The sequence below is a fragment of the Aquila chrysaetos genome, chromosome Z, assembly GCF_900496995.4.
Source record: "Aquila chrysaetos chrysaetos chromosome Z, bAquChr1.4, whole genome shotgun sequence".
In the NCBI taxonomy this organism is placed as follows: Eukaryota; Metazoa; Chordata; class Aves; order Accipitriformes; family Accipitridae; genus Aquila; species Aquila chrysaetos.
The window spans coordinates 67,531,808-67,559,537 of record NC_044030.1 but is presented as its reverse complement, the minus strand read 5'-3'; the positions used below and the strand labels follow the sequence as shown (position 1 = coordinate 67,559,537).

General features: G+C 36.6%; 1 protein-coding gene across 3 annotated transcripts in view; it reads left to right on the top strand.

The window, feature by feature from the left end:
• Positions 1-27,730, top strand: part of MAP3K1 (mitogen-activated protein kinase kinase kinase 1) — a 64,169-nt gene that overhangs the window by 12,332 nt on the left and 24,107 nt on the right. For all 3 annotated transcript variants that reach the window (XM_030004702.2, XM_041120911.1, XM_030004701.1), the window contains exon 2: positions 26,855-27,005. In XM_030004702.2, the coding sequence (XP_029860562.1) occupies positions 26,855-27,005 (151 nt within the window). The remainder of the gene's footprint in view (positions 1-26,854; positions 27,006-27,730) is intronic.

Below are 27,730 nucleotides of genomic sequence, written 5' to 3'. Positions count from 1 at the left end.
TGCAGTGTTCTGAGTGAAGCTTCTCCGCTTGTCAGCTCTGTCAATCTAATGGCAGCAGAGCGATCCTAGCATAAAACCTGTTTGTACTCACAGTGACTAGGTAAGTGCTGTGCATCTTGTGGCCCTCAGGTATGTAAAACTTGGTATGGGACTCATAAGGTTAGCAAGGTGGACTGTCTCTGATGCTTCAGGCAACAGATACGTATAGAGCTTGGGGAAAAAGAAAGATGCAAGATCTGGTAGTGTAGTTTGTGTTACAAACTGCAAGACCTCCTGGTTCTAAGAGAATCTTGACATATAAATGTATTTCAATTTACGTATGTTTAGCACTCTTAGGTTGATTCTGCCTAGGCCATGCTGATTTGTGAAATATCTAAAAATGGTAAGTTTCTGCCATGATTAAAATGCCCGTCAAAGGATGTAACAGTGAAAGTTGTCAAAAGGAAGAATATGATTGTTCTTCCCTTTTTCTTTTTTTTTCTTTAATATACTTAGGACCTTTTGAACTATGAATAGCTATACTTAAGGAGCCGTAAGATTTTGAAAAAATACTCAGTTTGCTTCTTCTGTCTTATTGAGAAATAATTCAGCTCTGTTCCAATTAATGTTTGTAAGGGAAAAACTACTGAACAAATTTACCTTCTCTGGTTACCATTGGTACAAAATGAACATTAAGTTTCTCTGATTGTAGAGCCAAAAGAGGCTACACATGTCCCTGATTTGGACGACTAGTCAGTAGGTAAACTGGATTGGAGCAAAGCCAATGCAGCATTTTCAGATCTGTGAAATGTCATCTGTGCAAAAGGGCTCTGCTGGTTATACTAGTTGAGACCAGCTGTGCTCTGTCTCCCCTCTGTGGGGAGAACAAAGCTTGCGTTAGGGGAGCTGGTACCTTGACAAGGACAGGCTCTTTTTTCCACTAAGTATTTTCAGTTAATCTCTGGGGGAGAAGATGCCATTGCCTCCAGATTTCAAAACACTTTCTTGTGCAGCAAACACAATGACAAATAAATTTATGATTTGGTGGAGGCACAAAGCAGGCCTATGGATTTTGCCCTAAAGAAATTTTTTAAACTTTTTTTTTTTTTTTGCTTGAAACCACCAATAATTAGTGCATAAGCATAAATGCAGTCCAAGTTTTCATTGTAGTTATAATTGGGTAAGGTTTTGGCATTTGTCAGTAACAGTCTATACAATCTTTCCTCAGGTTGCTTCACAATCACTTTTGGAAAATAAAAAATACTGTGTAGAACTTGCTCTTTTCCTTCCCTAAGTTCACTTTAGAGACCCAACATCTCACTTTCTCTCCTGAAGGCCCAATGTCTGCTTCATTGCGTTTCTGAGCCTTATTGTGACAAGGTCTGCATTTTGATACCTAAAAGGAAATGGGAAATGAGACAATATGGGTCTAGCACTGTTACTCCCTTTCCATGTTCAAATAAATGGCATGTTTTTATAACTGGGAGGGGATAAAGCTGGCTCTCACAAGGGAAGTGGTTAGTGTAGCTGGTTCTTACCATGGTGACTTTTGATAAGGATTTGTTAGACTGTATACTTATTTGCAGTCACTAAAATAATCTATACTTAAAGGGTTTAAGATGTTTAACTCTTTCAGTTTAACTACATTAGTCCTTCAGAAACTGCAAATGGGCAGTCAGGGTATAAGAATTGAGAACTGTGCTATTCTGTCTTTGTAGAGCAGCTTGCTTCTAGCTTTGTGTAGATGCGTGGCTGGCTGGCTAATGCTTAACCCAGATGTATTAAGCAAGTAGATGGGAAGGCTGTCTTCTGAAAGTGTTGACCTCCCCTGTCTGCAGTGTTTGAAGATATACAGTTTGGGTCCTGCATCTGAATGTTCACGTAGTATTTGTTGTTAGAAATATGACTGAAGCTGACTATGCAAATGCCTTTAGTTCTCCAGGATAGGATTACGTGACAGTGTGTTCTTTGCTGGTCCTGTGCAATCTGAGCTGAAGTCAGCCTTGTTCCAGCTCCATTTCAAGCGCACGTCTTCCTTCTGACATCTGCATGGACTTGTGGCTCTGTCACCCTAGTCACAGATTGCCTGTCAGTTTAGTATAGCAATTAATTCAACGGGTGACATCAGTCTTCAGCTTCTAGTTCACAGCCAGGTCACTTCCAGTACCTAGTATAAGATTAACTTGTTGAGAAAAGTATTTCCATAAAGAGTCCATTAGTAAGACACAAGGGCATGACTTGTTTCACACATAGACTCTCTCCTACCTATAGTTCCACCAGTATTTCCTGGAAACTAGTTTTTATTTCTGGTCTTTTATATATGTGATGTAGTTTCATAGTTATTTAAATAGCACTTACACATGTGTTTAAAGAAGTGAGGCTGCTTTCTCAGTTTACTGTCCCATCTTTGAGACGCTGCTACTGTGGTACAAGCCCTCATGGTAAGAAGTAAAATGAGTCTGACATGTTTAGTGATCACAGATGTTTGCTCAATCTTTGAATATTGTATTAAAATTTAGTAAGGAACTTATCAGAGTGTTAAAGCAAATGCTTTTTACATCCCCTTTTCTTAGACATTGTCTTCTAAAGGTCTGTCAGAATAGTATGCTTTTCCTCGACCTAAAATCAGCATATTGCAAATGTGTTTCAGTGATGGTAGTTAAACTTGTAAGACATCTGATCACGCATTGATTTGACACAAGATTCCTTTTGTAATCTCTTAATATGTAGCAATGCCATTAAACTAGAGCACCTTCCAGAGTTGTAAGAGGGGTGGATTCTTTTTCCCCACTTTTTTCATTCTTTCAAAGTAAAACTTACATGGTGTAGCAAAGTAGAGAAAATTAAATTGGATTATCAATTTGTAATAATCAGAGAAATTCTGGGATAGATTCTTACTATGTCATGTTAACACAAGTTGTTTTTAACTAAGGCTGAAAGTCTGTTCAGAGGAGTCATAACACAGCAGGGTGGTCACAAATGGGACTGTTAACTAGTACAGCTGCCTTACTGGTCAGACTGCTTGGCAATCACCTGTTTAATTTGTTGCTGCTTTATCCTTTCATATACTGAAGCACAGCTGATGAGTAAAAGCTTTCTTGGTGGCACCTCAGGGAATTAGTTAAGATTCAGTTGTTGTTATTGATTTCCTCTGGGTGAAACATATTTCCTCTGTAACAAAGGGGATAATTCTCCTTTCTTAAGTTGGTTCAGTGAAACCTTGCACTCTTATTTCCCACATTTTTATGACTATTTCTTTACCAGAATAGGTATTACTGCTTCAAGTCACAGTCCTAGTTTGTGTTTTGTGTTTCTTATCTTAAAATGTGTTGCATTAAAAAAAAAACAAAAAACAAAAAAACAAAAAAACCCAACAACAACAAAACAAAACACCCAACAAAAACAAACAACAAAACCAACAACCCACTTTGCTTTGGGTTACTACTGATTTTTATATAGATTCTGATTTTAAATCCTCAAAGCGATTGTGGAAGTGTGGACAACATGCAACTTAATGAGATTTCACTTATGACTTTCTGCAAAGAAACGCTGTGAAACTTCTGGAGGAAAGCTTTATAAGGCAGATTTGACAATTTGATCTTCCCAAATAAGAATGAGTGTTCTTGAAGATAATTAGCTCTTCATTTTCATTTCACTTAATTTTGAGTAAGAGAGTTTTGGCTGCTTGCAAATATATGAAGTCAGTTTAAAAATTGTAGATTGAGTCTAGTACAAAGAGTGAGCAACTAATAGCTTCCTTCAAAAGGAAGAAAAAAAAGCCACAAGGATAAACAGTCTTTTGAGCTGTGCAAGTTTAGATTTTTACAATGTGAAGATACTTTAACCTGATTGAGCGTACAGAGAATTACAGAAATCGGTTCAAACAGAAATGAGTTGTGCTTCATCAAATCCAAAAATCAAAAAAGGATTAGGTGAGTTGGGCCTCACCTGTGCCTTAAGTACATGCTGGTTCTTGAATAGGATCACAAAACTTACCAGAACTTCTAGCTAGCAATTTCTTCATGTTTTTTTGTATCCAGTTGCATTCTCATTCATTGTAGTCTCGTTTTCCTTGTGATTAGGCTTTTTTTTTTTCCAAAGTAACTGTCATATCCCTTATTGGGTGGTTTTTTTATATTGGAGTTTTAAAACATATTCTTGTCTTCTATTGCTGCTTTCTAGATTGATATACTTCTGTCTGAATGTTCATACAAAAAACCACACTTGAGTTACTCAAATTCTTTTAAAATTTTAATTAATAGTTCTGAATTTCTCTTGGTGGTATTTGATTTATGTGTTTTCTGGAGATGAATGCATCTTCTGTTCTTCTTTACTGTGCCCTCTTTGATTAGAATTGCTTATGCAGAAAGTGAATGTTGGATTTTAAATACAGCTGAAAAATAGAATTAGTTACTTAAATGTGAAGCCTAAATTTGGTAACAGTTTTGGGAGGCTTGGCATTTCTTTAGAAAACCAAATTGTTCCTGTAGATACTTACATATGAATTGGGAAGCTTTTGTAATGTGAAGGCAAAGAGGGGAACAATCCAGAACAGCAGTCACTGGTAGTCTTTCACCTTCTTCAGAAACGTAATGCTCTCTTTTTCTGAAGCTGGCAGTGGGAACAAATTAACAGAAGAGTAATTAATCAGCCAGTTTGCTCAAAGTGATGTGGTGTATTCTGACTTTTTTAGGATTGAGGGCACAATATTAAACATTATTTGCATTACTAATTTGGAAGTGGTTAAGAATCTTCTGAGAATAATGCCAGAATTTTAGTTTTCTTAAAATACATAACTTGCTTGAGGTGCTTTTTGTTCAATGTTTTTGAAGAGAGACTAGCTGGCTTTTATCCACCAATTTTGAAAACCAATAAAGTTTTTTAAGGTTGTCGTTTTAATGGGTCAGAATTTGTTGTTGCATGAAGAAATTATAAGATGGTTTTGAACAGAAATACAAGATTCAGTCAGTGTTAGTTTAACCTTCCCTTAGACCACTGAAATAAAATGAACTGGAAAAGCTCCGGAAACCAGATTAAGACACAATTGAAAGCACAGATTTACTTAGTGCCTTTCTTACTTTAGGGTATCATGGTGCTTAAAACTACTGGAGAATTTTCATGAGAAACTGGTAATAAATTGAAGTAAACACTTACTGCAGGAAGGTATGCATTAGTTTCAGAAATTCCTGTTAAAACAGCAGTGCAGACAGAGTCTCTCAATTGGTGAATTTAATGCTGTGAAGTGACTGAGGAACTCTCTTACAGGTTAGTCCGAGTGAAATGCCAACACTTGCAAATGATCAGGCTTTTGGACCTTTTGTAAGCGAAAATGGTTTCTCAGACAGCCTCAGAACTTGTAGTCTGTGTTGGTAGGGATTTGTGTCTGACAGTGGGATGTGGAGAGGAAGAGACAGGTCTTAACTTTACTGGGACTCGGGAGCTGGTTCAGTGTTGTCATTTATGGCCTATTCTTCTGGGTTTGCCTTCGTTATACTCATATGTTTCAAGTATTTTGCATTCATTGTTCTTCTGGAGTTAACAGTAGGGTGAAAGTTAAGGAAAAAATATTTCTGTAATTTAGGTTCTGTACTAGGTTTTGGGAGGTGCGTTTCTGATTTTGGCTTTTTTCCTGAAAGCACAGACACCCAAGGAATGCTAATTTAAATAAAGCTGTTCTTGTAGGTGCAAAATTATATAGATGGCTTTTAAACATAAGATTAAAAAATAAAGTTCATATTCTTCTTTAATTACACCCATATCTAGGTCTAATACTGTTGTTTAAAACCCCTTAAATTTATGAAATATTTTAGAATAGTGTCTACTACCAAGGAGGTCCTGCAAAGTACTTTTTTTATTTTCTGCGATATTTTCTTAAGGTTTTAAAATCAGAGAAATTGTAGAATTATGCAGTTTGCTTTCATTGCAGATGCACAAATCTTAACCTGCAGATTGGTATGAAATCTTCTGTCAGATAATATTTTACACTGCTTTTCATACGTGAGTTAGAAAGGTGTCCTAGATATACTGGCATAAAAACACTACACAGGATTTGCTATAAAGTGAGAAATCTGGAAGCCGCTTTTAAAGAGTAATGGTTTAAAAAGGTGGGAAACAAATATAGAAGTTATAATTTAAACTTGTTCCACAAATTCAATCTAGTATTTACTCCTTTTTTACTCTTTGAAATGCTTTATTCCCAATAAAAGGAAAAAAAAATTGAAGCAGATCTCTCTTGCTCCCAGACAGCAACATGGTCAACGTTGGGAAAATTTTGCACCAAGCAGAAGTAAGGATGCCTTTCAGGCCTGTTGTGTAGGTTGGTTTCACAAGTGAAATATGGCCGAGTAGTGCAGTTCCAGCTCATGAGAATGAGGAATAGTGTAATAATTATGATAGCATGACGTAATTGCCTCTATCAGTAATTACTTCACAAAAATGCCTAAATAGTCTCAAAGGATCATTGTCATGTCTGATTTTAAGCACTTCCTGGAAAAACAGTGCTTCAGTCTTTTGTCTCAATGTATTTCATTGCCTATTAATAAGTAAGCAGTTTACCAGCAAACTTGGGCACATACCGCTGGCACACGTGACAGTTATCAGATATATGAATACATGGAATAAAGTGTAAGGCAAGAATATATAAGTTGGTTTGGGGTTGTTTGGGGTTTTTTTTGAGGCAGGGGGGATACAGATATTGGACTGATTTCTTTTAACGTTCTCTGATAATTGTTTCAAGACTTTTTTGTTTGCATTTTTTTCTTCTAGATTTAGTGTTAATAGTTTGTTTGCTTGCTTAGATAGGATTGATTGATTGATTTGTGGGGCTGCAATTAATACCAGCATAGTTCTAATGTCTTTTGATCTGATGGCAAGTTAACAGTATGTTTCAGTATGTTTTACACTAGAAGTGTTGCTTTTAATGATCAAATCAATTTGTGAAGCACTGCAGGGGTATACAGTGGAATATTGTATTGTTTGCTTGTAGTAACTGGAGAACACATGAAACCAGGAAAAGATTCAGACAAGGATGACTGTTCCTCCCCCACACAAGCACTCCATCCCCCCCGCTCCTGCCGACACTAGTGGCACTTGTGAATTGTGTTAAATTAGACATAGACCTTTTTGCTTATTCTCATACATTTGAATTCTACTGCCCTTCATAGGGGAGAAAAACTACAGATATTTTGATCGAGTAAACTAAAATAAAAACTCCAGATAACTAACTTGCTTCACCATTGATCATAATTTTTGTTGGCAACACTTACATGCATAGGTTAGATTTCATGCTCTGCTTTCTTAACAGTAAGAACATTGCTTGTACACTAATGCTGTTACATAGATGTGAACACCTCGCTTTGCTTATTGGGTTCTGGACGGAGGAGAGAGTATGGTATACTGTCCTATGTATAAGAGATACCCATATCCTATGGATATGCAAGTAGTTTACCCTCAGTGCGCTGTGAAGCTGGAGCTGCTGTGTTGCAGATGGAATAGCCAGCTGCTATTTACATAGTAACATCTCCTAAATTAGGTAATGTTTTCTTTACTGTACCACTTTCAACTAGATGTATTATATGTAAATGACACAAGATTTCTTTTGCTGTAAAGAGAATAATTTTATAAGAAATATTTGCATTTTGTGAACTGTAAAACAACTCTCCCTAAAAAAAAAAAAGGCAGATCTGAGTTAGTTGCTCCTAGACGAACTTTTAAAAATACTACTGTAAAAGTCTTCTGAGATAAATTGCAGGTAACAAGTGCCTTGTACTTCTTTTTTAGCTTACCTCATGCAGCTGTATCTTTAGTGGATGGTGAGTTTGCTGTGGACTTGATTCGAAGTAACCAAACGCTTACTGCAAAGAACAGTCCCAGTGAGTGTATTCTGTAGCGCAAGAAAACAAAGTCTGATCTCTAGCAAAATGCTTCCTATTGCGTTCTGAATGGCTCTGTCGTAGTAAATTGTTTATTACTTAAGTTGTCTAAGGGGAAGCTGAATTGCGACAGATCGTATAGTATAGTAAAATTCAGTTCTGTGCTGATCATATCTACTAAGTTTATTATTACATACTTTAAATTCAGTCAACTGTGTACTGTGCTGTTCATAATTCAGTGCAAAAGTAATGCAAGACTGTCACACACGTTTGTTTCCCTTTTTATAATTGTTGAAACAAACAGCTGTATTTCTACATTGCCCAACCATTTTGATTTTTTGAATGTAATGATCCGTAGAAAAGAAATAGCTTCATAAAACATGCTCAGATGTTAGAACCACACTTGAAACTAACTTCTGTTTTACAGATTTCTGCCTCCCATGAGCTGAGTTTCACAGAGATTTTTGTGTGCTGCAACAGCAGAGAGAGGATTTTTTCTTAGCCAGATAAGAGAAACTGAAAGCATGCAGTCTTCTGTAAAATGTTTTTTCATTCCCATTTCTGCAAGGGGAGGAGTCCTTACGAAGCCTTTAACTTCCATTAGCAACTACCTTTGTCTTCATGCCATCTGTGTTATGTCAAATATAACTTCAATGCATGTATTGAAATTTCTGTCCTATTTATGTTTCAGAGAGAGCATGAAAATGCATCTTTCTTGACTAATGTCTGGTCTTGTTCTGTCTAGGCCTTGGGAGGAGATTGCCTTTTTGTTGTTCGTGCCTCCAGGAATTTGAGGGTTTTAGGTTTTGTTTATCTGTAATTCAGCTGCCAGCTTTCCTTCATAGCTGAGGTACCACTTCACTGTGCTAATGAAACACTACCAACATCGAGATACAGTAATCTGTTCCTGTCTGCCTGTTAGAGGTTGAAAAAGTGACAGTCGTTTTGTTAGTTTTGCAAAGCAGGAAATTACAGACTTTTTACTCTTTGTCAGAAACTTCAATGCCCAGAGCAGGAAGAACTGCTGAGATCCCTAAGAACGTGTTCCAAGATACAAACACACAGTGTTTCTGTTTTAGCTTCACTGTTTGTGAGGAAACTGATGTAACTGAACACTTTTTTTTTATAGTTTGTAGTAATTGATAATTGTCTTCTGATTTGTTGAGGTATGACTTACAAGTCATTTTTTAACACAAGCCATGGTTCAATCAGACCTTATTTCTGAGAATTCATAGCTAGTATAGTTAGCCCAGAGAAAGCCTCCATGAAATGGAACTTGCCTTCCTTCCTGTCCTCTTCTGGCCGGTATGTATGTGATAACACTGACAGATCTGTTTGTTGAATGTCTGCTTGCATTGACAGCTTCTTTTAGTGTTTGATTACAACTTTTTTCAACTTGCCTCAGGATTTTAAAAGAAAGCAGGGACCTCAAGGGGATGTGGGGGGGTGTTTTTATGGGAATTCTTTTTTAAGTTACTGTATTCCCAGGCCTTCAATTTTTCTGTTTTCTAACAGTGGGTTTTGTTCCCTGACCTACATTTGTACACAAAGGTGGCATATAAATTGGTATAAACAATGTGCATTTACCTCTAACATGTATCTTATGTAACTTTCTGTAGTACAATTAATTTCAGCTGTCATCTTGCCTTTTTTTTTTTTTTTTTTTTTTTTTTTTAGTATTACGGTGTGCTGAGTAAACATCATTATTTCTTTTTCCCTGAGGTCAGCTCAACTTCTTTTACACATCTCAGGTCATTTCATGTGACATGCCTTTGATTTCTAGAGTGCAGTCTACATACAAACAAGAAGATGAAAACTTACAGCAGATCAAAAATCAGTTGGGCAAATTCATGTGGCGGCATACTCCTCTGATTCCTCCGTGAAGCCACACATTGCTGGTGAATGTGGGGAAGAATCTAGGGGTAGGAGTTGCTCCGTGGTTGTTCCTGTAGTTTTACCACAGCATGCATAGGTAGTTGCTGCTTGACGTAGCATACTGGGCTAGGTGGACTTCTGGTTTGGTCTTATAAAGGTGCTTTTATGGGGAGATCATGTGGAGTGACAGACTATGCAGCTGTGGGAGCCTTGTCAATGCACAGTCTACAGTTGCCTGTAAGCTCTATTCTTACATTTACCTTTGAGTCATACTGCCATGCCTCCTTTCTGTCCTGAAAACGTAGCTTTTTCTTCCTACCATAAATAGGAAACAAAGGAAGTAGTTATTTTTTGGGAGTAACCTCTTGAAGAGAAAACAAAAAAAAAGTAGTATTAATTGTTTTCAGTGTGTTAAGCTTTCCAATACATCTAATCTTGTGGGTGCAGCTCATAACCTCTGCTACCTTGCTGAGTAAATTCAGGCTGAAGGAGAATAGACTTCAGATTTTGGGGGCTGTAGTTCCTACTTCTGCAGCTTCATTTTAATAATAAAACTTTCTTCATCCTATGAAACTGTAGTTTCCTGTGTGGTAGATTCCATTGCTGCGTGTAGGGCATCTTCTCTACTGGAATAAATCTGTATTACAGTGCATGTGTACTGTGAAAATGGAAGACCTTACTATTATGTCTTAAAAGACTGACTGAAGCTTGTTCATCAGAAACGCCATCCTGTCTGTTTTCCTGGGAAGTTATTGCAGGACCATGTTATGAATTGGATTGGAGATCAAATCTAGTTCAACAGTTTTCCATTTTCTCTTCTCCAACTTCAAGTTTCAAAATGTGTGGGTTTGGTTTTTTTTTGTTGTTGTTTTTTGGGGGTTTTTTTGTTGGTTTTTTTTTGGGGGTCAGATCCACATCAGTAGGGAGGAAGAAAAATGAATAATCGAGGTGGGGAGTAGGAACTCCTCAAACTGACATTGCTGCTGGGAAGATAGTATATGGAACTGTTTCAACAGGTTACTTACCCAAGTTAGGACAACTTCTGGCCCCTTCTTCCTCTGTAGTGGCATATATAGCTGTTTATTCAGAGCCTAGGTATTTAAATTACCTAATGTCTTTCTAGGCTTGTTACCACTCTAGTTCTAATGTTAGTACTTGATCTAAGAGTATTCTAGCAGCAAATTCAAGATCCTGCTTGTATATAAATATTTTATGGATTCTTTGCTGTTTGATATTTTTTTTTTTTAATACTCGGTGTATTTTTTCGTGCTTAAAAGCATCTTGTTCTATAAAACTTAAGTGTTTATGGCTGAAATTTAGATCCATAACCAAACTGAAAAACTTGAAGTACCCACAGCAGCACTAGCTTGGCTTTTCTTTGATGGATATGGAATGGCAGATGGGGGAGTGGTAAAAATGAAATGTGAATGTCTTGTATTACTGAGTTTGCTTTTAGATTAATACTCTGAAAAACTGTTTCAACTTTTTTTGCATTTCTTTCCTCATAAATTTTGAAGGCTGCTTAGTAAAGAAATAAAAAACTTGCAATTTTTACTTTTTCTGTGTTGTCCCATGGAATAAATTTTCAGTAATATCTCTGAACGTCCAGTTTTACAAATGTTCCCCATGACTTTCAGTTTGATAGCATTCTCTGGGATTCAGTTCAGCTGTTTTTAAAGACTACATTATAATGCTAAAATAACAGTATCTCTGTCACATACTGCTAGTGGATTGGAAGGTTTTAGAACTTTGTTGCAGCCTGCTGTGAGCTGATCTATGTTGCAAAAAAATGCAGTACTTCTAATTTTTCTGTTTTATGATCTAGTTCAACTCTGGCCTATAGACTAGACTTTACATGTCCAATTTCCCCTTTGTTGTATGAGTATATCCTTTAGTTGGAATATTAAAAATAAAATTGTCAACTTTACTTGTGTTTTTGAGTTAAATTTCAACATTGCTATGTAATTGATTTTGTGTTTTCTGATGAGCTAACTAGGGAAAATGTTGCATCTTGTCTTTATGACAGGTTTTAAAAGATTAATTACACAGGGTTTTTTCTTAATAGCCTAACGTTAGTATTTCTTGATAAATTGAACTTTAGGAAGTTGAATTTAAAAGTTGCCATCAGGAAGTAGTTATTTTCGACTGAACTGCATTGAAACCACAGCTCTCAACTGAGGCCTTAGTTTGAAATCTGCTGCTTTCGTGTAGTAGCTAGCTCTATCCTGACAATATATCATCTCTAGCTGTGCCTCTTCCCTAAAAAGGGGAGCACAGCCGTCTTCATGAGTCTAAATGCCTGTCACACACTGCTGTAACTGCATTTTCTCATTAATGCTTGAATTAAATTTAAGGATGGCATTTTACAGTAGCACGGACTCCTAGTCTAACTGCATGTTTGCACATTCCACCCAATGCTGAATTTTGTGTTACATTGGTTGCACTAATGGTGTTGGGTGGTAAGTTGAAAACTGGTCCGCTCTAGGAGACAAGGGCTGCAATGTTGATGTATCCATCTATAGCAGGTGAGTGTGGCTGTAAGCAAGACTACATTTTCCTACCTTTTGTCATTGCAGTGTTGATTGTGAATTAATTGCATTGAAACTATCTGAAATCCAACATTGCTGGGGGGCAGCGTTAAAGCTTAATACATAGGCAGGTACTGGTAATGGATAAAACACCTCTGTGCATTAAAACAGTATTCGTGTTAAAGTTTTCTTGTAGGGAAGGATACATGAGATACACTTGCAGCAACATCCAAAGCTCTTCTGTCTTAGTTTTGAAACTTGACAGAACTACAGAAATACTGTCCTGCACATAGGGCTTTGTGTAGTAGGCTCTCTGCTTAACATGTGGATTTTTAAAATGTTTAATGTATTGGCAGCAACAAAATTTAAGATGAAGTACATTCATTTTATGATCCCTTCATAAATGAGACACTCATACCAGGGACTGACACAGTTTACATGCTTTTCCCATAGAGCTTTAACTTGCCCTGCAAGACCTTTCTTCAAAAAAAAAAAAAAAAAAAAAAAAATCCAAGGACAGTGCTAATACCTGTGAAACTGAAAATCAAAGCTCCAATACTTCTTCATTTTAGAAAACCAGAATCATGTAGGGATAATTTGAATAAAATCTCTGCTATTCAGGACTGAAGTTTCCCTTGAGCTGTTTTAAATAAAATGCAAAAATGTTTTCAATTCCACTGCTGCCTGAATCATACTCACCAATTCCTAATAGTGATTGTTCTTGCTGTTCAGGCGGTGGTGATAGTGACAACTAGGAAGTAGGGGAATATAAGCAAAATATTTGTAATCAGGCTTTCACTTATTTCAAATGGCTTCAGAATGGTAGCACTTGGGCATATTATTTTTTAGGGAGGCATGCTGAGAAATGTAGAAAAACAATAGTTGTTACAAGGAAGTGCTTTCAATTGAGTGTGTTGTTGGCAGTGGAGTTCTGTGCTAGAGATTTCAATTCAATAAATGAATTAAATGCATTCACATAAGTTATACTATTTGTCTCCAAATCTGCTTAGTGATGGAAAACACCTTAAAAAAAAAAAAGGGGGGGGGGGGGGAAGTGGTTGTTGATATTTGACTCTATTGTTTTTATGTTCTAGAACAGGCACTCCTGAACCAGGGGCCTACATGTTTCTCCAGGTTTTATAGCTTAGTTATGTTTCACAAGTTCTATAAAAATAAGAAAAGCAAGGCTTTTCTGTACAAAGGTATAATTTTAAAATTAAAAATAAAGTCTGCAAATCAAGATGTTTGAAAACCATGCTGTAAATTTGGGCTTGGTAAGAAAGCCTTCTAAAGAAAAATTAATTCCTTGTAATTTTAATTTCAATATGGCCTTGCTTCTCATGTGTAATAGTGAAATGTCATCTTGCAGACAGATGATAGGAGGTTTCTCTTTTGTTTATACAACTTTCTCAAACATGTATCATGAAGTTTGAGAAAACTGGAACTTCTTTTTATGTATGTGTAACCAAGTGATTGTTTAACCTATCAAGAACGTTTCTAATTATTTTAATTTTGGCACCTTGAATAAAGTTTACTTTTATGTATACATTAATTTTTATTAATAAAGTTACTGTTATAAAAGCATTATTACATTCTGGTTTTTCTGGTCTCAGGGAAGCAGTACACTGCTTTCACTTCACTGCAAAGCTCAGGTAAGCATTAGTGCTTCATGATAGCCTTACCATGTTTTATATCAATTTTTTAAATTAGTTCCTTTGGGTGGGGAGGCAGGGATAAAGCAAGGAAACCTTGTCATTTTTGTACGTGAATACTTAGGCATTGTGAACTTCATGTGGGAGCATCCCAGCATTCTTCCTTATATTGGGAATATTCATGAAAGGGCCTTGTTATTATTATTTTAGATTTCTTAATGTAAGTTTATTGATAGTGTCAGAATTCTGGAGAACTGCTCCATTAAATTTCAGACTTGATTTGTGGAGGGCGAACACAATTGTGGACAGAAGATGGATGTTTGAGGATTGCATTGATGAGCTTACATGAGTAGTCCACAAAAGCCTAGTGTATAGTATTGCAGAACAAACACAATCTTTGTCTTTTGGGCTATGTGGGAGAGCAATTTAAAAATCTGAAAGTACACTTGTATGTTAATGTTTTTTCTTTGAAGCCATGGACTTCACTGGGTGTTGCTATCTCAGCTGTAGCAGTGCTTGAGGGTACTACAGAAACGGTTAATACTGCTTCCTATCTATACCTTTCAGGGTCCTTTAGCATGGATAAACTGCATGGCAATTCTTAACCAAATTTTTCTTGGTTGCTGGTTCCTGGCTTGGAGTCTTTCTTGCAGTTCTGCTTTGACTACCTTAATTGAAAAGCTTGAGTGGGCCCCAGGCTTATTCTGTCAGCTACCTGAAAGATGGTCTGAGTAGTTGTAGATTGTATGTGATTGAAGAAAAATTGGTGTCACTGGTCTTAAATGGTAACTGATACCTTATCTGATCAACAACATACAGGAAATCAGAACCTATTAGCTTGAATGCTGACAGTCAATTTCTGATTAAGTAAGCTTAAATGGGCAGACAGTTTAAAAGAAGGACCTGACATCAGGCACTTGTAAAGTACTAAATACTCTATTTATTCCATCTCTGATGATTGTCAGTATTAAGTATTTAAAACAAGTCCCAAGTAAAGCCAAACTCTAATTTTAAGTGCATCATTGTAATTCTGTTTCTCAAGTTCCCTTTTTAAGGGAAGCTAATATGTGAGAGAGAGATCTTTGTCATTGAAAATGTCTCCTCTGGCTGAAGTGTACATTTATCTCTATATTCCCATGCTCTAGATAATTATCTTACAGATATACTTGGTATGCATCCCACCTAAAATACCTTTGGTGCTTATCTTATAACCAATGCTGTGAATACAGTTCTCTCAATAAGCAAGTAAATGCTTTTTTTTGGTAATCATACTTATTTTGTAGCTTCAGCAATGTACAACTACTTCCTCTTCTTCTAAGACAATGGTTGTTTCTTTTCTGTGCTTGTTAGGATAAATGAAAAAGCTTCCTTACAAGTCACTTTAATGTGATGCTTATCCATGGCAATAAAGAATACCACTTGAGTGCTGCTTTTGATATTTTTTTAAATATGTGTCTGAGATTTTTGACAGTTTCAAATGTTTGACTTTTAATAATTTTTTGAAGTCCCTTGTACGTCCACAAAACTTGTGTACCATGATTGCCTGTGCTTATTCCCATTTATAAATTTCATGGTTTTCACAACTTTTTTTTCCTCCTTCCCTGATTCCTTTGGATCAATAAAAAGATGACGTTGGTAAATTTAGCTCGTCTGGTTTTGTTTAACAATAGTATATGAAAGTTTGAGTTACTGTTGTAACTGCTTGCCAGCCAAAACCCATACAGTTACCCTGGTGAGGAGATCTCGGAATGGAGAATGAACTGGAATTACTCTCTTACTCAGTTGTGCTGCTGATTAGACAGCACAGTGAAAGATTAACTCCCCAGTTCTGGAAAACTTTCCTGCATTCCACTTCAAAGAGGTTTTTTAAAAGCAGTAAGAATTTTTTCATTCTTATGCCAAACAGATACTGTTGGTATGATCCAGAGTTCATTATTACTTTAAAATATTACTACTTATTTTCAATATATTTTATGGCCTCAATGTCCCACATGATGTTAGAAAACAGATTTGTTCCAACTACCATGTAAGTACATATACCAGGATGTTTGAATAATGCAGTAGTGGGAGATGGGTGAATATCAGTGTAGATTTGGGGTTGTTCAACAGTGCAGTTTATTTTGTCCTGTTGGTCATGTCTTTTAATCTTTCTGTTGTTCCTTAGATACAGAATTGCTTTCAGTGTTCAAAGTGGCATGGTGGGTAATCAATACAGTGATAATATTTTACAAATTTTTACAAACCAATCACTTTACGCAATCTTGATGGAAGGAAAAGATTTCTTGTAGCTGTCAAGCACAGGAATCCTAAAAAGTGCTATCCTTGAATCAAAAATTGCTGTTTAATTTCAAAAATAAATGCAAGAAATGAGAAGCAGCCAAAACATTTTCTGGTAGACTGCTGGAAGATGGAAGTGAAGGCACCACCCCCATCTCCCCCATAGCATTTACTTGATTTGAATTCAGAATCTTATCAGATGACTTTTTGCAGGAAGTATAGGTTTGCTTTTTTGGTTTTTTGGGGTTTTTTTAATTTTATTTTTTCACTTACTACTTTCCCTGTAATGATTACTGAAGCCATTTGTCTAGAGAACTCAGGAGTGTGGTCAAAGTGGGATGTAGGGAACTGGCGTGTAGAGCTGTATGTACTGAGCGCTGGTTTTAGTAAGCAGAGATGACAGAGTGCTTGATGGCCCACAAAACCTGCTGAAGGTTGGCAGTAGTCCACTGGAAGTCAGTATCCTAACTGAAATCTGAAGGTAATGAAGGCATCTTTATTCACTGCCAGTGTCTCTTTAAACTAAGATTTTGCACTTTATGTCAGATACTGCTACTCTTTCATGAACCTGGATTTAGTAGGACCAAATACATCTCACTAGATAAATTAATTTTGTTTGTTTCATTTATTAAGATTGTTTCACAGATAGCAAAAATGATATCCATCTGACGCAATAGCTCTTACTTCTTAGATCCTCCCTGAAATACTGTATAAATGCTTAAAACTGCTTCTAGTTGCTGTTGCATAGCATGCCTTGATAAATTAGACTATTCCTTTTAATATAGAATGGTTTGGGTTGGAAGGGACCTTAAAGATCATCTAGTTCCACCCCCCCTGCCATGGGCAGGGACACCTTCCACTAGACCAGGTTGCTCAAAGCCCCATCCAACCTGGCCTTGGACACTTCCAGGGATGGGGCAGCCACAGCCTCTCTGGGCAACCTCTTCCAGTGTCCCACTTCTTCCTTACATCTAATCTAAATCTACTCTCTTTCAGTTCAAAGTCATTACCCCTCGTCCTATCACTACACTCCCTGTTAAAGAGTCCCTCCCCATTTTTCCCGTAGGCCCCCTTTAAGTACTGGAAGGCCACAATAAGGTCTCCCTGGAGCCTTCTCTTCAGCCTCAACTCTCTGAGCCTGTCCTCATAGGAGAGGTGCTCCGGCCCCCTGATCATCTTCGTCGCTATTTATTTATTTATTTATTTATATGAAAAAGCATGTTTTGCATAAGTGTAGTGTCTATCTATGTAACTTCTTGCTCATGCATCTTTCTAGATATATGTAATATTATTTTTATCTTTTTATGATGGGGTGCCCATGGCTTGTGAAAGAGTTTTCCCCAGGTGCTTGCTAACAGAACAATATATTGTCCCTAGGAGCCTGGGAGGGAATGACTAAACGGAAAGTTGAATGCAAAGCCTTTCTGATCAGATTCTGTTCACATGGAACATTGTGTCCTTCCTCAAATCACTGGTGACAAGCTGGAGCTCTTGTAAAGTGATGCTTCTTTAGTGTTATGTTTTCACACTGCTATGTGCATGTGTCTGCAATTTTTATGTAAATTTTTAAGCTAATACTGAACATACCCCTTTTCCTTTATCTAGGTCCATATCAAAGGGATGTGAGCTTACTGCATTTTTACTTTGACTATGTAATTTGTAATTAGCATCAAGAATTAAATTTCTAAAGATGTATGCATTACTATAAATTAAAAACTTCAGTACATTGTTATAAGTGAGATATGAATGCAACGAAGTTTTAAAATAAAAAGTCAGGAATACACTGAGGATGGTGAGAAAAAATGGTATATTTTTGTTAAGGAGTAGTCCATGTACTTGCTGTCCTGTAATTGCCTTCCTTTGTTATCACAGACCTATTTAGTTATTAAGGAATTTTTTTTATTGCTTGCTAACTAGATTGATTTTTTTTTTTATTATTTTTTTAAGTTACCTCACTAAATACTCCCTTCCTCATCAGATATGATTCCTTCGCTTATTTTCTCTTTATAGTATGGTTTTTAAAGAAGCCAAAATAGGAGTTACTGAAACTATAACCATTTTTAGCTATATGCTTGCAGAAGTTTTGAATGCCTTTTCCTGTCATTTTTTTGTCTTGCTAACTTGTTATCTTACAAAAATAAACATTTGTAATAGTAGCTGCCATTGTTGAAGTGGGTGTAGTTACTGTATGCTTGGCCTGTGGCTAGGCTAGTTGACAGGTATCACCGAAGGGTCTCCTTGTTGCACAGGGAGATGGTGCTTTCTTCGTACAGCACAGAGCACTCTGTATATGTGCGAGGGGGTTATATGTGTAAGAGTTAAGGAACTGAAGAGCCTAAGTCTGGGTCTTCATGGTGAGAGCCAGTTCCCCTGTGACTTTCTGCTGATAGAAAATATGCTGGCCACTATGGATCTACCATAAGTGGGTGAAGAGTTCTAATTATGTTGCTATAGGGTTGTATTTCTTTACCTAGCAGTTACTCAAAATAGGCTTACAAGGAATTATTTACTTTATTTCTGCACCCCAGGAAAGCTTTTTATGCCAGAGCCAAAAATATATGTGGAAATGTTTAGTCCTCCTTGACTTCTGGAGCAAAATTCAGCATATGCATAAGTCTTTGCAGGACAAGGATGTTTTGAACAGGTCTCTGAGTGTCAGTGAGCAAGACAGATCTCTCTTTAGCAAGGTTTAGTGCTTACTTAGTACAGCTGCTTATTCCTATATCATAAGAAATCATATTAATAATATTAATTCCTGGGGTAACTCCGATTGTTTTTTCTTCTCTTTTTGTATTTCTTGTCCATATATTCATCAAAGTAGAGCATAAGGTTAAAAAAGTTTAGTACCAAATAACAAAACCTGACACAGACAAGATAAAAAAACCAAATTGGGATGATTAGCATAGTAGGGTCCTGCTTCATGACTCCTAAATGCTACTTCAGTACAACTAGCAGATGACAATAATAATTTGTTGTAATTGTCAGCAGTGTATACTAAGAAACAAATATAACCCTGGTGACAAATAATGATTCTTATCATGGAAGCACAGCAGTCGAATCATTCTTAAGAAAAGAAAAAGAACAAGAGCAAACCTGGTAAACATCTTTCTGGGTCTCTCGTCTCCTTCTGTAAGGCCAGAGATTGTTGGGTTTTATAACTTTTTTAATTTAAATCATTTAAATACTTACTTGTTTTGAAAAGAGTAAGCTTGCTTCTCCATTTGTCTTACCATTTACTGCCTAACCAGTTATTAAGACTTAAAAATTTTAGAGTATGTTATGTTTCTTTGCTAGAAATAACATGTTTATAAGCCTTTAATTTTTTATTTGCTTTCTTATGTCATTTATTTTTATGATCATCTTTCACTGAGAGAACTTTAAAATTCTCTTTCCAGCAGCAATCTTGGAACATTTGGTATCTGCTGATAATTCTGTTTTGAACGCTGTCAGAATGGTCTAAACTTCCTTTCTTGTTTATAACTCCTCCAGAAATGATTTAATAAGCTGTAGCTTTTGAAACTGTATGTAGCTCATCCTCTCCAAGTTACTTGTTTGTATGCTATCCTATTTCCACCATTCTAACTGGAGGTGGAGAATGTAGTATAAATGGTTTTATCTGCTTATCCCTATCGTCTTAAGCTGATCCAAAGTATAATTTTTTTTGTATAAAATATCTGATGTTCTTCTCTGTTGGGGATAGGGGATTTAAATTGTCTAAGAAACTCCTTATCCTGTGCGTTATGTGTGGAGACGTTTTACTCTGCTCTGACAGTCATCCAATATGCAATAAGCAATTTCATCTTTAAAAACAGGACAGGCACTTAACTCAAAACAGTGTGAATGTTCTCATATACCAAATATATGGGCATATAAAAATAATCTGGAATGAGAACTTTGCTTTAGGACTTCTATTTTGGGTTTTACTGTACTTTTAATCCATCTTTCTGTTAATGGCTTCAGACTTTTACATCAGCAAGGACCATATCTGTTCTGACTTGACGCTTTCTATGTCTTATCCAATTGCATTTCAGCTAATACTCCTGTTTTGGGGTATGACAGGCTTAAAGAATCTGAATCCAAGTTCAGTTTGGTGCCTAAGAGATTAAACTGTATACTACAAGTAAAGAATCTGATTCTGTTAAAAGGGGAGTTGACTTAGGTGATGTATGACCAGATAAAAACTTGGTCTTCAGCAAGAGATAGAGGGCTCTGGTGGGCTAACCTGGGAAAAAAAAAAAAAAAAAAAAATCCCTTTCTAACACCTATGTTTGACATCCTATAACCTCGTGCATATGAACTAATCACATAACAGGCTGTCAGTGAGCACTCATATTCCAGTCTGTTTAATGACATTACTCTTGTTCTTGGAATAAGGCCCAGTAGTATGTTGCACCAGGATGCAGAGAGGGCTTGTATATTCTCTTCAGTTGCTGTAACATGAACTGGACATACTAGATTCTGTTCTCTCTTGGGATACTGAAGTTTGTCATACAGTAATAAATTTATGGATCTTTGTGTAAGCTGTGTTATCACACTTCAGATATATTAGTCTAAACACATAAAATTGTGAAAATAATGAAGCTGCACAATTATTAGTAGCTTTGGGTCTTAGGTATCAATCAAAATTATCTACTTCTGTAATTTCTAGAAATTCTGCTCAGTAATAGCATAAACTTTTAGTTTTGTAGAGATAAAATACAAAATTCCCTCTACAAACCTTTTAGTATGAAAGTAAAGAGTCTGAAGATCATGTAATATAACTGCTATTTTTACATCTTGAAAATACCACAGTATGTGTATGCCTTGATGCATCTGAGTTGGTACTGGGAGAGTAAGTAATAGCAGGAGGGATTAGAGAGCCCTAGAGCTTTTGTAATACTTGTTTCAGATGTCTGATAGCCTTCTTGGGAAACACGCAGAAGAGAGAAAAAGCCCATTTCATTAGCTTTGTAGCAAGTGTCTGTTGCAAACACAGACTGGTATTTCTTGGCTTGTTTTGTAGGAGGGCTCATTTTGAGTGGCTACTGAATAGTGCCAAAATCTCAAAGTATGGCTAGGTGGCTTCAGAGCAAGCAATCCAACCAATATTTTATGTATTTCAAGTAAGTGGATTTGACTTCATAGGAGCTAGAAAATCCAGGCAGGTAATTTACCTCTGTAACTTTAGACATCCATCTTTGGAGATTTGAGCCTTCATCACTGAGGGGATGATCCTTCTTGACCAGGGCCTGTGAGGCTCCACTGAAGGTGATGGCTCAGTCTGTGGAGTTAGAGCTTTTGTTGTGAATATTGTCCTGTCAGCAGTGAAATACTCTCTTTGACAAATGCACCTTTTGACGTACCAGTCTTCAAGAGAGATGCTTGATAAAATTACTTTACAGGGAGAGAAGATAAGGGGTGTATCAAACTGGGACTAAATAATGATCATTACCAAACTAGTAGAGGTGTAGGCTCAGTAGTTCTTGTTTTAAAGCCAAATAACTGAACATTTTTTCTTTCATGTTTTCACATTCTGTACAGGTTTGTTTCCCTTCTACAGAAAAATGGTGGAAGAAATATATGTTTTAGCTTCTAAAACTACTTTGATGTAAGGATGCAGTGGCTGTCACCAGATGGTGTTTTCCAACAGGGGCTCTTGCACTGAAGCCTGGGATCCCCAGGGCAGCAGAGGTTCCACAGGAACCTGCTGGGTGTTATGTTTCTCTGTTATAATTATATCTGGGCACCATTATGCTTTTTCTGTATTTTTATAACATATAAATGTGTTTATAGTTTATGTTTCAAAATATATGTAGAAGATGAAAGCTTATTTGAGGTAGATAGAATGATGTTTCTAATGCAGAATGCTTGTTAATGATTCATGTAGATGACATAAGAAAGTGGCAGTTTTTTAATGTGAGTGAAAAGCAAACAGTGGATGTAGAGTACCACTCAATATATAATCCTTGTGACCTTCAGTGGATGGTGTGTTGGCCAAAGGAAGAGAGCCTAGGTTGTTCTGAAGGGAAGATGATGAAGAGCTATTGGAGAAGCTGAGGCAGCTATAAAAAAGAAATACGGTTATTGTTTTCTCTTTTGTGTTTGTCAGGTACTCTAACAGAAGAATAGAACTTAATTTTACACTTATGTAACATTTGGCTAAAATCCTCATAACTATTTTAGGAAGCCAGATTCATTAGTGTCTACAAAGTAGTGTGTCTGATGCTTTCTTTAAGTGGCAGTTGCTGCCATTTAGTACCAGGTGGAGAAAGTTCCCTGTTAAGTTTTTCATTGTAACAGAATGTGCCATACCTGGTCTTTTGCTTTGTTAGGATGGACACAAATGGTTAGATGGTAGAAGCCAGCAATAGTGGATCAGGAGGAGAAGGAATGGGAGACTGGCAGGAGGACAGACCATGATGCCTTGCCCATCTAGATCTGATTTTTTTAACTGATCCTGATATCATTAAAAATGCTTAATGGCAAAAGAGAAACCATGAGCACTACTGGAACCGTTAGTGGCAAGAAGTTATCTAAAACACTAACAGCTGACCTCAGTTCAGGGAATGGCTAACTCTTTTGTCCCCACTCCCCACACTGAGCACTGCTCCTAGCATGCATCCAGGCCAGCTGACTAGCCCAGCTTTCTGAGGACGTGTTGAGGCTTGGGTTGCAGGTAGCTGCATGCCCATATTCTTAATTCTTGCTTAAGGTCCCCAAAATGAGCTCTGTACATCCCATCTAAGCTCACCCCCAGTATTGACTGTCACCATGTATGGCATCTGCACTGAGCAGATTATGTAATTTCTCCCATATTAGTTCCTTCTCATTCAGTGCTTTTCCATCAAACCCTAGGGCTCTTCTCCTCACAACCTGTTGTTAAATGTGTTGATTGTTCTGATAAAGCTGCTGTGTGACCACTTTTGTTCATGAATGTTTTCCGAGGTCGCCCATGGTTTGACCACTGCTGGTATGCAAGTCACCTTTGCTAACTTGCTTCAGACAAATGTTTAAAAAAAATATCACTCAGCAGCTAATAACTTTTTTCCTCCCTATGATTGGGTATTTGTGGATATAGCAGACAGAGCTTCCCTTGTCTTGGTGAATTGACTCTTTCCTCTTTCGGAACTTGCCTTTTTCCTGTTTTCCTGCTGCTAATAAAATCTCGTCCAGCATGTCTGTTGGATAAAGCTGCTGGCTTCTCTGCTATCTTACTTGAGCAAAGTCATCTAACTGTTTCTAAACACTGAGAAGCACATGAAAATGAATTGGAGCTGATTCAGCTTTCATATACCATTATATGCCCTTTGTAAGAAAAATACTTGCAGAGAGTTAGTATTAAACTCACTGAGCTATTCAGAAGTAAATCTTGCTTGTGTATTTAGCAATAGTTTGCTAAATAACACGTGCATACCTTGTTTTAAGATATTGAATCATTGATCCATAGAGAACAAGTTGTTAATAATCTAACTATTCAATTACTGTTTGCAAGTCTTCAATATTAAGACAGAGAAACAAAGGACAATGTTTTGCCTTCTTTGTTGCACAAGACGTTGCAGTAGACCGTTTCCATGCAGTACATTGATCTGATTGTATTTAGTTTTATAGTTCATGAAGCAAATAATCCAAAGTGAATAATGCAGTTATTAATGTGCAGACCACTGAGCTTATGCATTAAAAACAGTAGTCATCACACTGAGCTTGCTTAGTACTTTAGTATTACAATTTAGATCCATTTCTTTAGAATTTCTTGACTAATAATACAGAAGCGATGTCTGTTGGTTTAAAACTCCTAATAAAAAGAATTTAAAAGATCCTTAATGCTGCCTTTTGGCAGGGAGGCAAAGTTTAAAAGTTAAAATTTATCTGGAAAAAAAGCCTTGTATCTTTTTTGCTTGATGCATGAAAAGCTGAAACTTTTAAGAGCAAAATCCTTTCTTCCTGATGAAGCAGAGGGGTGGGCTGGTGAGAAATGTCAGGCTCCCTGGTCCAAGCTAGCATGTTCTCTGAGGTTGGTTTTTTTTTTTGGCCTGCTCCTTAGCTTTGTCACTGCTGTTCAAATAAAGCAGTACCTGGCAGTCACTTAAGCATATCGTTACCTTGACTTATGAATAGGTTTTGCTGTATGAAGATCAGAATGCTCTGTATCCTGCAGGATCAAGTCCTGGGTAGAATACACTCTGGATTTATTGGGTTTGTTTTGTGCTGAGGTACAGTGATGTGGAGATGGGCTACCTAGCCATTGTCATGTAGGAAAACTTCAGCTTGCCTGGAATAGGTGAGGGGGCTTGCTTTAGATTAAAAAAAAAAAATAAAAAAACCCCTGCAGGTTCAGGGCCACAAAATGAGGATGTCCTGCAGTATGCAGGAGCTTTGTGCAGTCACAGGAAAAATGTTTTTTCCACAGACCCAATATTTAATAAATATTTTAGCCAAGCTTGAGTTAAAATACAAAGTTTTCTTGAGCACTTCAGAAACTGTTTGGTAAAAATACACATAATACTTAAATTCTGTGAAAAGTTAACTGTTGTTTACTAAGCAAAAGCTTTCAGACTCAGTTGGTCTTTCCCACCTGCATGGTGAAAAAGCACAAGAGTTCTTTGTGCAGGCAAGAGTAGATCGGTTTAGCTGTCACATGAGAGGAAGATAGCTGCTTCTGCTTTTTAGAGAACAAGCACAGATTGTAAAGCCTCCACTGTTGTATTACATTGTTCATGAATTCAAGTCCACAGGCCTCTAAAAGACTTTTTTTATATCAGTTGGGAAGTTAATCATGTTTATACGAACAAATGAAATACTGTGTCATTCTTTCACTGTTGGGATAGTGTTTTCTGTCTTGTATACAAAGTATTCATACAACTAGGATGGTTCATGCCATGGAATCACTAATATAAAAAACAGAGTAACTATATTTTTAACTTGCACCTATATTATTTCAGAGCTGTACTGTTCTTACACAAAGATTTCTGTCTTTGAACTGATTTTTTTGACTGAGAAGAAAATGTAAAGTTTTTACACATTAGTTTTTTCCCCTATTTTAAACTTAGGCACTCCATTCGGACTCTACCTGCTGCTGTAATATCTTTGTGTTTCATGAATTATCACTATTTTTTTTGTCTGTGTTTCTAGAAAGCAATAGTGTGGAATTCAATGCTGGGACAAAAATATTTTTTAGGTCACTTCCATTAGTTTTGAAGTCGAGCAAGCATTAATGCTTAACGTCTGAAAAAACATTTATTCTTAGGTGGATTGTGTTTCTATTTATAAACACTTTTAAGTCTTTAATTGCTAAACACAGTTCTAAGTGTCTAAAATTGGTTATTAACAGTAGGTTTAGATGTTGCTTGAAAAAAAAAATTACTTTGTTTACAGTATCCATCTGCTTATTACGTTTCAGCACTGAACAGGAAGAGTTATTTCCTGCCTCAGAATACTTTGTTTCCTTTGTCTTTACAATGTGAGAAAAAAAATAACAGGAGTACTCCTGACCAGTGAAAATGTCTCATTTTTCTAAGCAGGGATTTGTGATAAATGAACCTTAGTGATGAAGATAGGAATTGTAATTTTAACATCATCTTATTGCAGTGAATGTTACAGGGACTATGTTGTAGGTCATCACGCAGTACATAAATGTACTTTTAACTGCATAGCTAAATGTTTTAGAAGCTGAAGACCACATGCATGAAAGCAGCGCTTGTAGCTGAATTATTATATAGTCTTATCTTCCACTTTAAGTTGTGATTTTATTTTTAAATAAAATTTCATTCTGAGAGTTGGCTTGATCAAGCTTGCTTATTTTTAAAGATGGCTAACTTCAAGAAAATGGGTGGGGATCATGTGCTGCTGCTTAAGAATGTGGTTTTGTTGGTGATTTAACAGATAGCTCAACAGAATCAGGAAATCTTCCAGACTGTTCATATTTGTTTTTCAGTGTCTGACAGTATTTTTTTCTTTTTTGTTGTTGTTGCCAGCAATCACAAGCAACTACTTTTCTGTAGGTCAAAAAAAGTACAAGCCCAGATGAATTACACTTTCATTTTACAGATACGAACTTGCTGTCAGTTTTGCTATAATTATAGCTGACTTGAAGAGCTTTTGAGTCATCAGTCACTCAGAAAGCAAGTCTCAAGGCCACTAGCCTTACTTTCATGACTTCTGTGTCTAGTTTAAGCATACTTACTGTGTATTAGTTTACAAGTTCTCTTTTTTGAGGAAGAGCTCATGTATAGTAAGAGGCACTACATACCTAGCTTCTTGCTTGTGCATGGTATGAAGATGTAAAATTTTCACCATTAATTTATATTCATTTTCTAAATTGTTTTTAAAGAGATTGTAAGCTTTGAATTGCCAAGGAATGCATGAACCATCATAACACTTGTGAAACCTTTGGTGAATGACATGACATATAGGGTAATTTTTGTATTGGTTTAATATTTGCCAAGACCTTCCTTTTTACTGGGTGTCCAATGTTACAAGCAGTGTACACATTTTAAACAGGTGTGCTGCAAACGGCAGACTAGTGAATTAGTCGTAACTCTTAAAAGGCTTGCTGCAGTCAGTTGGAAGTAATGTTTTAGCAGCTGTGTTGTAAGGAAAGGGAGACTAGAATGGCACAAAGTTTAAGAATGCTGTGGTATTATACTTTAACTAAAATTAATTGTGTTTATGACTATTTTTTTTTTCTTTGCTGTAGTCGTGACATGGAGAATAAAGAAACCCTCAGGGGGTTGCAGAAGATGGATGACCGCCCAGAAGAGCGCATGATCAGGGAGAAACTCAAGGCAACGTGTATGCCAGCCTGGAAGCATGAATGGCTGGAAAGGAGAAGCAGGAGAGGCCCTGTGGTAAGTGGCACTGATGGAAGGGCAGTATCTGTAACAGCTATTACAGATAAAAATCCCTTAAATTTCTTTCTATTAGAAACCTCTTTTTCTTAACAATCTGCATACTATTAATTATGGTCCTCCTGTTCATTTTTTGTGAGCTGTTTAACAGGAAACTGTGGTTGACTTTCTGAAATATACACATTTATTAAGCTTTATTTTTAAGAAAAAAGGCATATAGCTGCGTGGCTGATTTGTGTAGTATAAAATAACACTGTGACAACACTGCCCTCTAATGCCAGCAACAAAAGTAGCTCCTGTTCATTAGGTAAGAATTTGAGTGCAAAACTGCACTATAGTGCTTTGTACTCCCTTGATTCTTAGGGGTTTCATGACTTCACTTTTCCATAGTTTGAAAATGTTAAGTTTTCTGTGTATTGTAATGGAAGTGCATGGAATTTTTGCTAGATGAAAAAACAAACTGCAGTCTTACTAGAAGCATTAAAAAACCAAAGCTGAGTAGTAACTCCTTCATACAGGTCACAACTCTGCTAAACTTTGGATGCCAGAGCATTCTATAACCTTTTTGGTAATGCTTTTGTATAAATGGTTCAGAAGTGGTTTTAAGAAATTGTGGGTGGATCAAACATGAAACTTACTAAGCATAGTTACAATTCTATTCAGTATAATACTGGTTAATTAATAGCCATTAGTTACCTGTAAGTATAGTTGCATTGCTTGATGTG